General features: G+C 42.0%; 1 protein-coding gene, 1 non-coding gene and 1 pseudogene across 4 annotated transcripts in view; 1 reads left to right on the top strand and 2 right to left on the bottom strand.

Moving 5' to 3' along the window:
* DSTYK (dual serine/threonine and tyrosine protein kinase) overlaps positions 1-18,287 on the top strand; it is a 54,354-nt gene that overhangs the window by 13,633 nt on the left and 22,434 nt on the right. For 2 of the 3 annotated variants that reach the window (XM_049857982.1, XM_049857980.1), the window contains exon 2: positions 7,784-8,175. In XM_049857982.1, coding sequence (XP_049713939.1) covers positions 7,784-8,175 — 392 coding nt within the window. The remainder of the gene's footprint in view (positions 1-7,783; positions 8,176-18,287) is intronic. The other variant, XM_049857981.1, reaches the window with a different exon arrangement.
* Positions 9,767-10,244, bottom strand: LOC126061437 (40S ribosomal protein S24-like; annotated as a pseudogene).
* LOC126061855 (U6 spliceosomal RNA) lies at positions 15,719-15,822 on the bottom strand. Its single transcript, XR_007513906.1, has one exon. It is a non-coding gene; the product is annotated as a U6 spliceosomal RNA (small nuclear RNA).

Below are 18,287 nucleotides of genomic sequence, written 5' to 3'. Positions count from 1 at the left end.
AGCAGCAATGGCACAAATGATTTGATGTGCATCACATTGGGGCCACACAATGTCAAACCCTCCCATCCGTGGCGGTGTTAACCTCGATCACTGGTCCTGTTGGTGTCTTCTAGGCTTCTCGCCTTTAAATTCACCATTTTCCTTTTGTAGTTGATTAGTCTTTTGTAAGGAGATATTCTAAGATTTCACCCATAATCCTCCCACTAGCCCAAACAGCCATTGACAACTCCCACCTGACTCAGTGATTTTTTTTTTTTTTAATTCATCATTCCTTCTACATTTATTAGTTAGCATTCTACCGTACGGAAGAGCTTTTCCTTTCCATTTATTTATTTCGTTTATTCATTTATTTATATCAGTGTGGATTTGGGAAGTTTTTCAGTGGGTTGTAATCTGTCATATCACTTATTTTTAAGCTTAAATTGTCCCTGATTTGGTCAGTGAGCCCCCCTTTGAGCTGGTTCCTGTGTCCCTTTGAAACATCTCCATCTTTGGATCATCTTAATGGTTACAAGCTGTAAGAATCTGCCTTCCAAATGACAGAAACGAAGCTCTCTGTGAAGCAGGGGCTTGGCTTCTTTTGGGGGAACGCTTCCATCACCAGGTGCCATAAATTACAGCCTCAGCTGCCAGCTATGTTTCCGTTCCTTCTATAGCATGACCAGCCTCTGGAGCAGTTTTCCTGGAGAGGAACTTGTCAGCAGCTGCTGTGTGCACGGCTCACTTCACGTGGCTCTCAGAGGGTGGAAGCCTCTGGAGAGGCTATCTCTCTTTTCCCAGGTGCTGGTACAATCTGCTTCTTGAAAACTGTTAGCTTAAAATGGTCACCAGATGGGATAACTTTAGAGACGTTTCCACCAGCTCGACTTCCCAAATTTCAACAAGAGCTTTGACTACTTAAGTGCGTTTCAATGTGTAATTTCCAAAAACCATTCCCTTTAACCAAAAATCCTTGTACTATTTGATCCTGAAGAGAATTCTGAAACTCAGACTACCTAAGCATATGTCTTCCTCAAATGGGATTGCCTCTTCTGTAGTTAGGAATCATAAATTTAGCTGAAGGTCAAAGAGCTTATTTGCGAATGATAGATAAATGTTTCTTGGCTAGATTTCCTTCTCTGTCTGCTGTTGGGATTTGGGTAGCTCAATACTTTGAAGCTTGTAGTAGAATTGATTATAGTAGAAAGACTGTGTAATGTTCTTTTCTCAGCTTAGAATTCGTCCCCCTCTCTACTCTTGGCACATACAAGCAGTAAACCAGGTGACCCGTGTGCGTCAGAGTAGAAGGGCAACTTTCTTCTGAGGCACCTCTGGGCAGACTCAAATCTCCAACCTTTCCATCAGTAGCCAAGCGTCACTACTTATTTGTGGAAATGGGAATTTGTCTCTCTGGTTACTTCAGTTAACTGTAAAATCCTTTGCATTTCACCCACTTTCAGAGAGGACTTTAGGTGGCTTGCCCTAAAAGTACATATTATACACAGGGAAGTTTAATGTTAAAAGTGAGATAAAAAGAAAGAACAAGGACTACGGTAGTTACTGTGTTGAGACTGGAATTAATTCTGAAGACTGTGTCAACCCTTTGAGTTGCAGTAATACTTTAAGGCACTTACTCCATACAGTCCCTCCCCTGCCTGGGCCATCACTCACCTCTCAAGAGTGTGTACAATAGATTAAGATGGAAAACAGGTAAGGAAATGCGTGTTTTGATCCAAATCCATTGACACGCCTCCAAAGACAATTTCAAGTATCTATCCTAAAGGGTCACTAAAAAAACTAGTGGCATAAAAATGTTGTCGCACTTCCTCCTTTTCTCCCTTCCTCCAGGCCTCCTTTTCTAGAGTAGTCTTGACTTTAAACCCAGAGTAATGTGCACTGATTGACAGGAGGAGCCTTAAGCGTTTCTTTGAAAAATACCTAGGATTTCTTTTAGAAAAGGGAGTCTAGAGACCTTAGGTAGAATCACAATAACATTTTAGAAAGTCTGTGCCAGCTAGTGGTGATACTGTGCTTCCTTCCCAGGTTTCATTTCCCATGGCTTTGGGCAACTTTGTATATCTTTTCACAGCTACAGCGGCTAACCAAAGGGTGGCGGTCCCAATCTGCCAGGCACTCCTTGGAAACTCTATGGGGCAGTTCTACTCTGTCCTGTAGGGTCACTATGAGCCGGAATCGACTTGATGGCACTGGGTTTTTTGGGGGGCAACTTTATATATCTTCTCACAGAGACATGTCAGCCTGCTTTTAATTGGAGTCCTTCAATTTAAAAGCTGTTTATTTGTCCCAGATTGAGTAAAATATGTGGTAGGAGCGTTGTCTACTACTACGCGTTACCTGGGCCCCTGAGACCTGGGCCCAGCACCTGCACAGGCTGTGTGTTCACCTTCTAGTCTTCATAGGTAAATGGAAAGACCTGGGGGTGGGGGGAAAGGTGGTTTTGCTTTTTAAGCTTCAAAATGGGGATAACAATAGGACTTGTTTGATAGTTATTGTGAGCATTAAGTGAGATGATGCATATGAAGTGATCAATACTTAGAAAGGGGCTCAATTGATGTTATCTAAAAGAAAGAAAATGGGCTGCTACTTTAGTTGCTCCCTCCACCTCCTTCTCGTTCAAGTAGCCGCAGTCAAGACCATCTGGACTTAAGAACAACCACCAAAAAAAAAAAAAAAAGCTTTAGTTTGTACTTAAGACAATTTGATCTGAATTTTCCTCCAGCCAGCGCTGGCAGGGTTAATGTGCGCCAGCTGAGAAGCCAGGCGGGTCCCTTCTGGCAGCCCCATGTGCAGATACTGTTATATTAATTACAAAAGAGGCCTGATTAGCTTGGAAGCCCTTTAACTGTCAGCGAGGCAGCTGCTCCAGTTCCGAAACCATCTACAATTTTAATCTCTTCTTCAGAGAACTGCTGAGGCTGCACCGTAGGTTCCCAGAGCCCCTGGCTAGGTCAGCCAACTTTAACTGCAGTTATAAGAAGTCCAGCGGAAGCTTGCATGATTAAATTCACATATAATTTAAAATCAAATCAAACCAGCCTCCCGTCCCCCTCAGTCATTACTGTTCCAGTAGTTAAAATTTGATGGAATCCTGAAAGTTTAGAGCTGGAAAGGATGTTAAGGATGACCTGACCCAACACCCTCAGTTTACAGGTGACAAATCTGAGCCTCAGAAAGATCAAGTGAATTGCCAAGGTGGCAAAGCGAATCCGTGGAGAAGCTTGGAGTTGGAATACCTGCCCTCCTGTCTAGTGCACTTCCCACTTTGGTGCCGCAATAAGGAGTGAAATGATCTAGTTTTAACTTCATTCCTCCCCATGCCCTTGTTCAAATCTTGTAGACTTGCTGGAGGTCAATGAAAAAGCTACAGATGAATGGGAGAAGCAAAGGGCTTGAATAATCATGTACCGAAGAACAGAGATGGTTAGGTCCAGACTGAATAATCACGTACTGAGAAACAGAGGTGGTTAAGTCCATATTGGAGACCTCTCTTCTGCCTAGAACGATGCACACAGAAAGAGTGTGTGGGTACGAAAAACTAGAACTGGGCTCAACTTAGGCCCTCTTTTCCCTCACTGGTTTTGGTTGTTTTGACACGAGCAGGCTTATTTGTAGTGGTTGTTTTTTGTAGGAGAGATTTGGGAGGGTGACGATTTGGGTCAGATGTATGGTGGGGTGTGTCTTCTATGGTTTTGGCAGATGCAGCATGTTTGACTGCCTTTCCTCTAGGTGACACTGTCTCTGAAGTGCTGAGGCCTCTCCCTCTGGTCCTGAAAAGTGGTTGAGTTAGTTCTTGTTCTATGATCCACTTACCTAGCAGCAGTCACAGAGCTCGTTTAGCTTGTGATTATTTGTTATGTGGCAGCTTTTTATTACAGGAGTTGTAAAAATTGTCATATGAACCTACACTTAAAACACCTCTCTCAGAGATCTGAGAAGGTCTGGGAAAAGAGGAAAGATAGGACATTTAGGGGACAGTGAAGGCAGCCTAGCTGGACTTGTCACTGCTCACGCTGAGACTGTGGCAGTTAAAGTCTGCAAGGGGAGTGAGGGAGGCCATATTTTATCCACATCTAGTCTCCATGTTGAAAGGTGGGAGGTTTGTAGGAATATCTGTTGCTTTTAAACTATACTGAACTTTTCCAAGTACTTAGTGGAACTGCTTATAGCTTTCTGTAGACAGTTCTTCACAATAAATGGATTCTTACACAGGAAAGACAGATTTAGAACATCAGGTATTTACTGTGTCAGTCACTGTGTCAGGTATTGAGCATACAGAGAAAAATATGATGGATCTTCCTGCTTTTGATAACTCTAAACATAATTAGAATAAACTGGTAAGTAATGTGTAGTTGTGAACAAGGTGCTAAGGGACTCTGACCTTTGCCAGTTCCTAAGTGATCACACAGCAGTTGGCGGCGTCCTCCTGGCTTTTAGATCATGGGTCTTTATGCTTTACGCTTGTGCTTAGTAAATACCTTGCACAGAATTAGGTACTCACTTCAAGCTCTGCTTTTTCTCAGGAACCGTCTCTTTCCCAGGAGAGAAGATTTCTTTGTTTCACTATGTGGCGTTGCTCATGCGTCTGTGCAGGCCAGGGTGGTACACACAGACATTAAAGGAAGGATTGATGAAATGCATACAGGGGTCTGGGTGAAAGCAGATCTCTTGAAACCTTATCTCTGGTTCGGTGATGCCATTTGTGGAAGAGACAGAGGCTCAAGGATTTGAAATAGCAAGTTTTGTAGCAGAGTAGATACAGTCTGAAGTGGGATAAAAAAAAGTCTGAAGTGGGATAACATCTTTAAAATGAGTCAGGCCTGTCTTGCTTCCGCTGTTGTTGTTGGGTTCTTTTGAGTCAGTTCTGACCCATAGTGACGCCATGTGACAGAGTAGGACTACCCTGTTATGAATTGAATTGTGTCACCCCCCAAAAGTGTGTGTCAACTTGGCTAGTCCATGATTCCCAGTATTGTGTGACTGTCTACCATTTTGTCATCTGATGGGATTTACTTATGTGTTGTAAATCCTACCTCTATGATGTTAATGAGGTGAGATTAGTGGCAGTTATGTTAATAAAGCAGGACTCAATCTACAAGATTAAAAACAAACCAACAAAAAAACCAGTGACATTGAATCGGTCCTTTTCAATCAATCTCTTTTGAGATATAAAAGAGAGAAGTAAGCAGAGAGACACAGGGACCTCATACCACAAAGAAACAAGAGCCAGGAGAATAGTGAGTCCCTTGGACCCGGGTTCCCTGCTCAGAGAAGCTCTTCGACCAGGGGAAGATTGATGGCAAAGAGCTTCCCCCAGAGCCATCAGAAAGAGAAAGCCATCCGCTGGAGCTGGCACCCTGAATTCAGACTTCCAGACTACGAGACTGTGAGGGCATAAACTTCTGTTTGCTAAAGCCATCCACTTGTGGTCTTTGTTACTGCAGCACTAGGTAACTAAGACATGCCCTACAGGGTTTTCTTGCTGTAATCTTTACGAAAGTAGATTGCCAGGTCTTTCCCCCGTGGAGCCGCTGGGTGGGTTTGAACTACCAACCTTTCAGTTAGCAGCTGAGTGCTTAACCGTTTGTGCTACGAGGGCTCCTTCTTCCTTCAACTACAGGAGCAAAATAAGCAGCTTACAAATGGGTTAATGAAGCTCATGGTTAAGTGACTAAAGTGAATACTGTTTCTTTTGGTGCCACCTGAAATTTTAATTAAGATGTGTGTATCTTATGCCTAGATGGACCTTCTTACAGCCTAAGAATTGTGTGTGTGCCTTTCTGAGCAGATGCAGGAGTTGCCTGAATCATAGGCTTAGGTAAGCGCTGGTACTGAAGAGGCAGAGAAAAGCTCTAGTTCAGAATCTGAGAGTTTCAGGGAATTAATTTCCGAATGTTTTTCCCAGACAGAGGTTTTCATATCTTAGGAACCTTTTTCTTCTCCCTCGATATACTATTTGAATCTATTTTGGGGAGTTAGCTAGTTAGATTAGTGGTGGTTGTCCTGAAAGAAGGGTGTTGTCGAGATAGATTGCATCTCTTCCTGGATTTGCCTGGATTTTATTGTAACAAACAGCCCTTTCTCTTTGTCTTACCCAGGGTCTTGTCATCCATAAGCTGAAGGGATGTGATCTGATTAGGAAGTATTGATCTTAATTGAGCACCTATGTTTTAAGAAAACAGATGACTTGGCAGCTGGGATGCTGTCACCTGCTATCAGGGAGATGAACTGGCAAAGATTCTAGAGCTTATGCAAACTTGAATAACATTCTATTTTGATATGTGTGCACTTGAAGATGTAGCTCATCAATATGTTTAGTTACAAAATATGTCATAAGTGAGGAAAGTAACAAGCTAAAATTGCATATGGCAGAGAAATATAAAAGGGCCATATATGTTCAAGTATTAGGTTTTCTCTTAGAAGGAAGGTTTTAATTTTGACATACAGGCAGTCCCTGGGTTACGAATGTCCGACTTATGTACAACCTGTAGGCATGAACCAACTCCCGTAAAGCCTACTATATTAAAAATTCCAGGTACATACAGTGGTTTATAATAACAAAGGGGTGCTACTTTGTGACGTGCTTCAAAACATTATTATTATTATTACTGTATTTTTTTTTTATGTTAAAGGTGTTTTAGTGTATCTGGAAGTATTTCTTTAATGTTTTCTATGCATAGAAAGATACAGGATATACTGTATACTAAGACAGACATTTGACTAACTGACGTTAGATATGAACCGTAGCTAACTGTTCCGACTCATGTACAAACCGACTTAAAGACAGACTTAGGAACAGAACTCATTCATCATCTGGGGAATGTCTGTATTTAGGTGTAGTTTCTCCTTGGACTCTTGTTTCAGTTAATGTAGACTTTTTCTGGCATTGTCATTTTAATGATCTTGCATTTGTGATTGAATCCGTTTACACTCCTTCAGCTGTTCTACTCAATGAAAAAAAGACAGGTAAATCAGGTCACTGCCATCTTTTCCAGGAGCCTTGGTAGCACGGTGGTTAAGATTCAGGTGCTAACTAAAAGGTTGGTGGCTTGAACTCACCAGCTGCTCCACAGGAGAGAGAGGAGGCAGTCTGCTTCCGTGAAGATTACAGGCTTGGAAACCCTAGAGCAGTTCTACTCTGCTCAATAGGGTTGCTATGAGTTGGAGTCAACTCATCGGCAGTGGGTTTGGTTTTTTTTTTTTTTTGGTTCTCTGAAAGGTGGATGGTTCAGACCAGCTGCTCTGAGGAGGAAAGATGTGGCAGTCTGCTTTGGTAAAGATTAACCCAGTGTCGTTGAGTCGATTCCGACTCATAGCGACCCTATAGGACAGAGTAGAGCTGCCCCATAGAGTTTCCAAGGAGCGCCTGGCAGATTGGAACTGCTGACCCTTTGGTTAGCAGCCGTAGCACTTGCAGGGTTTCCATCCAGTAAAGATTACAGCCCTGGAAATCTGAAGTTCTACTCTGTCCTATAGGGTCTCTATGAGTTGAAATCGACACAGCAGCAATGGGTATGGGCCACGTTTTCTGGATAGAAGCAGCAGCTCATTTCCTGGGGATGAGCCAGGGAGGGGAATTCTGTTTGATATTTGAAGAGCCTTTTCTGACTGGGATGTTCTGTTGGTATTTCCTTCACCTAGAAATTCCTCCTCTAGGACCCTGCCTCCTGATGGGTTCTGTGTGTGTGTGTGTGTTTGCGTGTGTGTGTGTCTGTCTGTCTGTCTCTGCCCCTCCTCACTCTTCCCTATGAACTTCTTTCTCCTTTCCCACCCTTCCCTCCCGCAGCAGGCCAGCTGAGCTGCATTTCCTTCCCACCCAAGGAAGAGAAGTACCTCCAGCAGATTGTGGACTGCCTGCCCTGCATCTTGATCCTTGGCCAGGATTGTAATGTAAAGTGCCAGCTGTTGAACCTGCTCTTGGGGGTGCAGGTGCTTCCTACCACCAAGCTGGGCAGTGAGGAGAGCTGTAAGCTTCGGCGCCTTCGCTTCACCTATGGGACTCAGACTCGGGTCAGCCTGGCACTCCCTGGCCAGTATGAACTAGTGCACACTCTGGTTGCTCACCGGGGCAACTGGGAGACCATCCCCGAGGAGGACCTGGAGGTCCAAGAAGACAGTGAGGACGCCGCCCATGTTTTAGCGGAACTGGAGGTGGCGATGCACCATGCTCTGTTACAGGTACCATCTCATACTTACACACCAGTCACATGTACAGACCAGCTTTTCTCTCGTTTGGATTTTCTCAGAAAGTAATTTGGTGAAACATACTCTGGGCTCTGAGGTTCAGTTTGTGAAGTCAAAGGAACATAATCGAGGAGGTTGAAAAACAGCTGGGGGTATAGCAGTGCCCACCTCTGCCTCAGCCACCCTGCTGCTAGGCCCTGGGCAGGTTGTCTCCTTGCCTGCTTATTCCCTTTTCTAAAATAGGACTGTGACTCTTGCCTGTTTATAATACTTTTACAGAATAATTATGGTCAGACTTAGAAATCCTTTTTCATTTCATAGAAGAAAGGAGTTGCTGGAATTGTCTCTATCCATCCCCATCTAAAAGGAACACTAAGACAATGGGTAATTACTATTCTTATTAGAACTGAGACCAAGTGAAGAATTTTGTGGGTTTTTCCTTAAGTCTAGCCATCATTTTACTAGGTGTGACAGATCATGGAACTTGGGCATATAAGAACAGGGTTGGCTCATGCAAGGAGAAATGGCCACCCAGTCATCTGAGGAATATCTTTGCTTCTGACTTGAAATAAACTCCCAAAGAGCACACAGGTTCTTGTGGCCTCGGCTAAGAGATCATACTATCTACCTAGCATTCATAGCTCCACTTAGGAAGGACTCTTTTCTTGTTCTGGGCTTCCTTGCCTACTGGATAGCTGGGACCGGGTTATTTAATTAGGCCAAGTGGGGATCAGCGAATGATGTGACTGTGTTAGGGGTCTGGAGTAGGCAGGAGGAAAAGAATACAGGTGTTATGGATTGAATTGTGTCTTCCAAAAATGTGCTTCAACTTGGCCATGATTCCCAGTATTGTATGAGTGCCCACCATTTTGTCATCTGATGCCATTTTCCTGTGTGTTACAGATCCTGCCTCTGTCATGTTAATGAGGCAGGATTAGAGGCAGTTATGTTAATGAGGCAGGACTCAATCTATAAGATTAGGTTGTGTTTTAAGTCACTCTCTTTTGAGATATAAAAGAGAGACTTGAGCAGAGAGACAGGAGAACCTCATACCACCAAGTAAGCAGTGCCGGGAACAGAGCGTATCCTCTGGACCTGAGGTTCCTGTGCTGAGAAGCTCCTAGACCGAGGGAACATTGATGACAAGGACCTTCTTCAAGAGCCGACAGAGAGAGAAAGCCTTCCTTTGGAGCTGGTACCCTGGATTTTGACGTCTAGCCTCCTAAACTGTGAGAATAAATTTCTCTTTGTTAAAGCTGTCCACTTGTGGTATTTCTGTTATAGCAGCACTAGATAACTCAGACAGCAGACATGTTCAGAATAGAGAGCCCATCACTTTGGTTAGCTATGCCGGGAAGGAAGGGGTTTTTGGCAGGACTGGAAGAGTGGTCTCTGCTTTCTCAGAACCTCTTCATCTGCCTCTGTTCTGAGAGGCTCAGTTTCCCAGTTAATAAGTGAGTCCTCTGATTGGGACCACTCTAAAAGTTGAAACTAGTATCTCATTTCTTTCCAGGGTCCAGGTTTCTTGTTCTTTATAAATGTAGAGGGGGCTATGTATACAAGCCAGCATTTTCTCTCAGCTCAGTTAAAAAAATTTAAGTTTTTATAGTTTAGGAATCCTGTGGTACAAAATCCCCCTCATTGCCACAGATCAAGTCACTGCAGAATCTTTACTCCACCTTTTCGCCGGAACCCAAATTGGCCTTTGTTGTCCCCCTGACTTTCTTCATTCTGTTCTTGGGTTCCTTTTGCTGTTTTCTTGAGATCTTTTTCATCTCATACAAGACATGTATGTATGTTTGGGTTCGTTTTTCTTTTGTATAACCCAAGGAATGGTAAATCATGCCAAAGCCAGTTGTATTGCTACCACCAAAATGGGTTCTGAATCCAAACACAAAAATGACATCTGGTGTGATCTTGTATGCTTTGGTTAGTTTTTTCCGAATTTCTGTCTTAGGTGTTGTTGCCTTCTCAGAGTGAAGGACATTGGTGACCATTTGTTTCCGCTGAAGTAGTCAGTTGGTCATGAACTTCTGAGTCCAGATAGTTACCATGCCGTTCATGATGACAGTTGATCCTCAAGCAGCCAAGAAAGCAAAGAGCTTTTTAAAATTTTTATTGTAATAAAATATATATAACAAAAAAAATGCCATTTTAACCATTTTTAAGTATCTAATTCAGTGACGTTAATTACGGTCACCATGTTATGCTACCATCACCACTACCCATTTCCAAAAGCTTCACATCACCCCAAACAGAACCTCAGCGCGGTTTAGTCAGTGGGGGGTTGCCTCTGTCTTCAGACTGAAAGCTGGTACTTCCTAGCTCCAGTCCTTGTTTGCTGACTGAGGCCTGTTCACTTGACCCATGAACTTCACACTTTACAAGGATTTGATGTCTCCATAATCTTTCTGTGATATACCACCCCGTCCAGCTCAGTGTTTTTCAAACTTTTTTTTAAAACTTTCACTCACTGTAAGAAATAAATCTCACATCACGAACCAGTACCTATGTACCTATACTTTTGAAACAGAAGTTTCACAAAGCAGTCTTTTTATTTCCTGCAAAACACATTGATATTTTCTTTTCTATTCTATTGGACTTCTTTTTTTTAAAATGATGGTAAGCGACCCACTAAACTGATGCCGTGACCTAATATATTGTGATCTGCAATTAAAAAAAAGAAGTTAAATGCTGAAATGACCACTGTAAGCTGGGCGATGGCTTTTTCAGTTCTTGCCTTTTAAAAACAGTCTTGGAATGTGAACAAAACCATCCTTAGGAGAGGCAAGATTGAGTTCTTACCTGATTTTAGGAGAGATTGATTTCTCTGTGTTCTTTTATTTGTATTGCTTTTAATTGCAATCAAATGCTCATTTACTTTTGTTCCATGAGTTGAGGTGATACAAGAAAGTCACAGGAAGGAAAGCGAGAGCCATGCCCCAGGCACACACCTGAGCAAGCGTCTTGCTGGTAAGAGTTGCAGGCCTGTTCCTGGCATGTCCTAAGTTGCCAAACCCAGGGAGCAATTGAAGAGGCTGCTTGGTTGGGAAGTTGGGAAATCAGCTTTCTCCCAGCACAGCTGAAATATATATTCTCACTCCTTTCTTGAGAAATTCTGTAGCCTCTAGTGTTCTGTTTCTTGTGGTTTGTGAGGCTTTCCTAGCCAGTATTTCTCTGGATCTGCTTTATTTTCCAATAGTTTTGATGTAGAAATAGTAACAGACCCCAGTGGTTCTAAGCTTAGAACCCCTTGATGCTGAGCCTCAGAGGGGCCTTTGTAGCCTTTGTGGAGTTCAGGCACTGCTCTGTTACACAGCCAGGCTCCTGTCTACATTAACGACATCAGTGACGCTCAGCTCACTGCTGAAGCATATCACAGCTACCTTGAAGATTTTTCATGCCAGTAACGAAGATCTTTTTCTTTCGCTCTAGTTATATTTAGGACCAGTGAGTTAGCTCTGAACAGCCCTTCCATTTGGTTTGTAAGGGGGGTGATAGAGAAAGGAAACATGTAGCTAAAGGAAACCAAGATTGAATGGGGGGAAGTGAGATGTTCGATTTGAGCTGTCAAATTATCCAAGCAGAATTTTCCCCCACCCTGCCATACAATAGTCATTCTTCTAATGCGCTGCTTTCAAGTCCTCATAAATTAGCCATTTTCAGTTGTTCCAGAATGGGCCAACTCACACAGACCCACACTGCTTGGTATTCCTAGTTTTTTTTTAGCTCTGTGTCCCCTGAGATTCTTAGTTCATAATTCAATAATAGAAGAACAAGCTATTAATATCTGAAACCTTCTTTAGTGTTAAGTCATTTTCCAGTTGGCAACACATTTCACCATTCACCATATTCACTAGTTCTATCTTTGTATACGAAGTCCTAGCTTCAGCCCACCCTCACGCCTAAGTCCAAAAGAACACAGTTGTCTGCCTCCAAATTTGTGTATAAACACATACATGTGTGCTTTTTTTTTCCCCTATGAAAAAAACCATAAGAAAACGAATAAAAAAGAGCTGAGATGATTAAGCTTGCCAAGCCTGAGGTGGAATCCCTGCAGCTTAGCAGTGGTGTTTCATTACTGTGGCAGTTACAAAGCTGTCAGTTGCCCTGCTCTTATCGGTGCCTGTTTGTCCCCACAAAATGTGTCCTATGGACAAATGTACATATCACCTGGCAGCCAGACTGCCCACAGTAGCTCATGGTAATGCCCAGTGCGGTCTGTTTCAGAGAACTGAGATAGACCAGTGTTTCCAGGACAGGGCTAATGACTTGCAAATGAACTTATTTTTTCACTATTTTTAACTCTTGACCAATTGACATTGTAAAGTTTTCTCTCCATAATCCTCAATAATTACCATTGGGAATAATTTGTTCTTAATGTCATACAGGTATTGATATTTTTAATTTCTCAGCAGTTAATGTTTTTGCAACATGTCATTATAAAGGGTTTTACTTAAAATGAAAAAAGTTAGTGCAAAATTTTAATCCCAAAATTTACCAAACTTTGTCGTTAGAAAACTCGCTTCTCTCAATTTTTGTCTAGTTTTTGGCATTTATTATGGTGCCTTGTAAAGCAAAATGAGTTATGTGTTGCCTGTCTCTAGCTAGATACCGTATCATCTCTTGAATGTATCTAGATTGAAAGATAAGGGTTGAGAAATAAAAAAAAAAGTAGGAAAGAAGGCTGAATGGAGTTCCTCAGGGCAAGATGGTACTGTTGGCAGGAGGAAGTATATGGAATGGGGCCAAAAATGACTATTCCAAGGAGGGGGACAAGGTTGGGGTAATACGTACAAGACAGGGAAGTGAATAGTATTCTAGAGATATAATTAAAATAAACCATGATTCTATGGGGCAAGAAGAAAGAGGAACTAAAGCGACATGTTAAAAAGGGATATGGGAAGTTCAGCCAATGCTAAGTTACAAATTCCTTGTAGGCAGTGATCCTGCGTTCCTGGAATTTCACATCTCCCTCTGCCTTCCCCAGCGCTCACTCACATGCACAGTGAACTGTGACTCTCCTGCATGTATTGCCCCAGAAACCTGGGAATACTTGTCACAGGTCACTGTATCTGTTAAGATATATGGGCCTTAGAGGCAAGATTTTTTTTTTCCTTTTAAAAATTTTATTTAGTTTTTACTGCGGTGAAATATACGTAATAAAACATTTCAGCCACTTTTATGTGTACAATGAAACGGCATTAACTACTGTATTCACCGTGTTGTGCTACAGTTGCCACTATCTGTCTCTAGGTTTTTTAATCACCTAGTAAAACTCTGTACTACTTAAGCGATACCTCTCACTTCCCCCTTCCACAGCCCCAGGTAGCCACTAAGGAACTTTGGTCTCTATGCCTTTGCCTTTTCTGGATAATTCACATAAGTGGTGTCATATAAGATTTTCTTTCTTTAATCCCTGTGCTCACTATAGCAGCCCTGATAACTCTTAAAAGAACAGATTGGAGCTGAGGCTATATTTTCTCAGTTCACCATCACTGATTCATTCATTTCTGACCTTCAGGTTAGCTCTTGGGGAGAAAATCCGACAAAGAGATTACAGGTTTAATCTCTTTTGTCTACTCTCCTTGCTAGGATCCTGTCTACTTCTTCCCTACACCAGTTTGGCTTTCTCTGTTTTTACTGTGGCCAAGATTTGCTTGTGTTTCCCTGGGAGCAGAGGACAGTGGGGATAGAGAGTCTGCCCTGATTTGGAGACCCAGAGGTGAAAAGTACTGTCGACAGACAAGTTCTATTGTTGGGGCTATTAAAAATATATATATATTTTTACTTCTTTTGTGATATCTCAGCCAGTCCTTGAGAGAGGTACTATCTTATTTCATAGCAGGGCCTTTCATTTGTAACCAGCATACACTTTTCAACACACAACCCCCAGTTTGCTAGGATTCCTGAAATCACCTTGTCCATCCTTTGTTTTTCTTTCGAAACTTCCGTAATATGAGATCAAACAGTGCCTGACAAACAGTGGGCCTTCAGTTACTGATGGAACATGGGCGTTGTAGTCAAGGGGACCAGGATTAACATCCTGACTTTGTTACTTAGCTGTGTGACGCTTTGGTGCTAGTAATCCCCATCTTTTAGGATTCGGGTGAGCTTAAAGGGGAGAGTACATGTAAAGCACTTAGCACTGTGTCTGGCACATAGACCAGTTCCTTCCTCCCTTTGAATGAGTCAATCACTGTCCTTTTGAGAAGACGATTTCCTAATCTATCAGTCACCCATCCTTTCCTGCATAACCATTCTTGTTGGAGCTTCTCCCTTTTGTTATATTTAACTCCTTTTCTTTTTTTAACATTGTGCTGTAGGTGAAAGTTTACATAGCAAATGAGTTTTCCAATCAATGATTCTTATACATATTGTTCTGTGACATTGGTTACAATCCCTGCAATGTGTCAGCATCTCCTTGTTTCCTCCCTGGGTTCCCCATTTCCATTAGTCTAGTTCCCCTGTCCCTTCCTGCCATCTCATCTTTGGTTTTGGTCTCATATAGTTGATTATTCTAAGGAGTACATTCTTCGTGGGTGTTATCATTTATTAAAAAAAAAAAAAAAAGTTCCCCTGTCCCTTCCTGCCATCTCATCTTTGGTTTTGGTCTCATATAGTTGATTATTCTAAGGAGTACATTCTTCGTGGGTGTTATCATTTATTTCATAGTTCAATTATTTGGCTGAAAGGTGGCCTCTGGGAGTGTCTTCAGTATCAAGTTAGAAGGTCATCTTAGGGTAATCGTCTCAGGGTTTCCTCCAGTCTCTTTCAGACCAGTAAGTCTGGTCTTTTTTTTTTTAATTTAGATTTTCTTCTGCATTTTTTTACCCATTCTAACCCAGAACCTTCTATTGTGATCCCTGTCGGAGTTGTCAGTAGTGGTAGCCAGGCACCATCTAGTTCTTCTGGCCTCAGGTTAGAGGAAGCTGCGGTTTATGTGAACCATTAGTGCTTTGGACTAATTGCTTCTTTGATTCATTGGTTTTCTTTGTTCTCCTTTACTCCAGACAGGAAGAGACCAATAGTTGCTTCTTAGGTGGCTGCTCGCAAGCTTTTAAGACCCCAGATGCTACTCACCAGACTAAGATATAGAACATTATCTTTATGAAGTATCTTTTGCCAATTGACCTAGATGTCCCCTGAGACTGTGGTCCTTAGCCTTCAAGTCCAGTAGTTTAGTCCTGATGTCTAAGTAGTTTCTATAAATGTGCCCCCTATGAACTCTGTTATATATATATGAGTATACCTGCAGCATTAAAAATATGTATATAGAAATTCCCACAGCCATATTTACATATGTAAAAAACAAAAAAGAATTACATATGTATGCAGGTGTAATCGCTGACAATTTCCATCACCTATTTAGCATACATATTAACCTTTGTACCTATTCACAAGTTATTGTCTACTGTTAACTGTTGTTGCCGGATTGTATATGTTCTGGCATTTACTGTAGTTGCCCTTTATTCTTATGTAGCTCTCAGTGTCTTCCTGTGCCTTAGTCATGCTGTGCTGTCTTCCCCCATATTGTAAAACTATGGAATCCTTCACGAATTTGCATGTCATCCTTGTGCAGGGGCCATGCCAGTCTCTGTGTCATTCTAGCTCTAGTGTATGTGCTGCCCAAGTAAGCAGTAAAATTAAGTCCTTTTTGTTCCTGCTTACTTATAGTTCTTACTCTCCTCTGATTAGAGGCATAATTCATTATGACTTACTTTTGTAATTAAATGCAAGAAGAGAAAGATATTATAAACACATAAATAATACAGCAGTGTATAAAGAGTATATTAAGTAAATAAAGAGTCCCTGCAGAGCACTGGTGGTGTACGGGGCAGGCAGGAGCAGTGACATGGCCCACGTGGGCCCCCACCCCCACCTCCTTCATCCTGGCATCTTGGTGCCTCCCTGACCCTGCCACCTGGACATGCTTCAGCCCATCCTCCCAAACCTTCTCTGACTCCCTCTTGCATCCCAGATGGAGCCCACCCTCCTCCTCTGACATTCAAGGCCCTCCCAGGTCTGCTTGCTCACCCCGACTCCCACCCCCCCGTGCCCCACACCTTGTCCCACCTCCCACCTTCACCCAGGTTCTCATTTGGGGCCTCCAGGGCCCCTGTCCTTTTTTCCCATGTGCAAAGACAATCAAAGATAGTGTCCAGATCACACAGGAAAATAAACGCGTATCAGAAAGTTAAAAAAAAAAAAAAAGCCCTCAAGTGGTGTGAATGGTTACCATGCTTGGTTACTAACCAAAAGGTTGGAGGTTTGAGTCCACCCAGAGGTGACTTGGAAGAAAGGCCTGGCAATCTGCTTCTGAAAAAACAGTTGTTAAAAACGCTGTGGAGCTCAGTTCTACTCTTAACAAGCATGGGGTTGCCATGAGTCTGAATCAACTTGAGGGCAACTGGTTTTGGTTTGTATAAAGTTAAAAGTTAGTCTCTTCTTCCTCTTTTTCTCTTCTCCATTCTACTATTTTGGCTTTCTAACTCTTGATGAATCTAATAAGTGGTAAGAGAATGAATCTTCAGATTCCTACTCTTATCTCCATATAAGAGTACCTGATGTTTGAGTATCCACATACTGAATAGAGGCTATTCAGTACAGTCTTGTCGATTTATCTGTTATCTAATTCGTTGTAGTATGAAATACAGAAAAGATAGTTTAAATCCTTAAGGGCCTCATGCTTATGAGTTGAAATGTAGATTTAAAGCTTTGTCTTTGGGTGTTCGAATATATTTCTACTTTTAACATGATGGTTTCTTGGTTTCTGTGACTTGCTTAGGGCTTTGGCTGGGATTATTTTTTTTTCCCAAGTCTTGTTTCTGACTTCCCAGTCACCACAGTGATACTTTTACTAGACAGGGCCATGGGCTCGTATCCATACTATGCTGACTGCTGTAAAAGCTCTGGGTTGACTCCACACCAGTCTCGGTGTCTTATGAGGCACGTGATAGCCCAGAAACCCATTCAATTGCAGCTTCCCTTGGAGAGTGTTTGTACCACCGATAATTGAGGGTTAATAAGAGTCATAGTATTTTCTACAATGTAATAAGAATAGTGAGGCATTTTTCTTAATATGTAATTAATATTTAAGAGTGATAGTGAGTTCAGGAAAGTACATAAAATGGAAGGAGAATCAACTTCTTTGTAAAACAAACAGGAAAAATCTTTCAACTGCCCCATGAGAATGGAATGGAAGGAGAATTGTAAGTAAAGGTGGCGAGGATATGGGCATAGGGATTGAGGTCAAGGCTGTGCTGAGCAAGGGCAGGACTGGTACGTAGCTGGGTACTTGTTTTCCGTGTGATGTAAACGCGAGGCCTAAGAACCACAGAGAAAGCGAAGACACCTGCTGCCTACCAGCTTCAGCCTGAGTACACGACTGTTTTCTGTTTGAGTCATCAGTATAATCATCTTTAGCTACAGTCGTTTCAGTAATGCACCATGAGCCACAGAGCAAAGAGTTCTGACCAATAAGAGCCCGTATTCTTAAGGATTTACTAAGGAAGTGGTCAGGCTTCTTCAGTGATTGAGTGATTGCCTTTTTGGCATTTTAGAATAATGTCATTTTATATAAAAAATAAAACCAAATTGGTGAGTTCTGGTGTTTGCTGAGTTGTATTCTCCTTTCTGTTGCATTTTCTTCATCTTATCAGAAAAATTAAGGGTAACAGATCAACTTCCATAAACCCTCTGGGTTTATGCAGAATGTGTTCTGCAAGAGAAACCTCTTCAGGAATTCATTGTGCCTCAAAATGGGAATTATGAGATATTTTCCTGATTCCCTAAAATTCTTTTTTCTTTATTGAGTTAGGAGCAAAATGCTTACTCACTGCTTCATTCTTGGAGTAGGGAGCAAACAGCAATTCCAGATCAGGAGAAATCTTTAAATTATGTGGGTTGTGGGCTGAAAGATAGAAACTTTTATATGTGACGTTTAAAAGTGGTTGTGAGTAAATAGTAAAAGCATCATTTGTTCATTTTTTATTTTTATTGAATACCTGTTAAGTGATAGGCCCTGTCCTAAGTGGTAGGCATATAGCTAGCCTTCATGAAACAGACAATCCGAGGTCAGACTTGCCTCTCAGGTAGCCATAATA

The sequence above is a fragment of the Elephas maximus genome, chromosome 18 (assembly GCF_024166365.1).
Source record: "Elephas maximus indicus isolate mEleMax1 chromosome 18, mEleMax1 primary haplotype, whole genome shotgun sequence".
Lineage (NCBI taxonomy): Eukaryota > Metazoa > Chordata > Mammalia > Proboscidea > Elephantidae > Elephas > Elephas maximus.
Note: the sequence above shows the minus strand (reverse complement) of the source record. Positions and strands in the feature narration are given on the sequence as shown.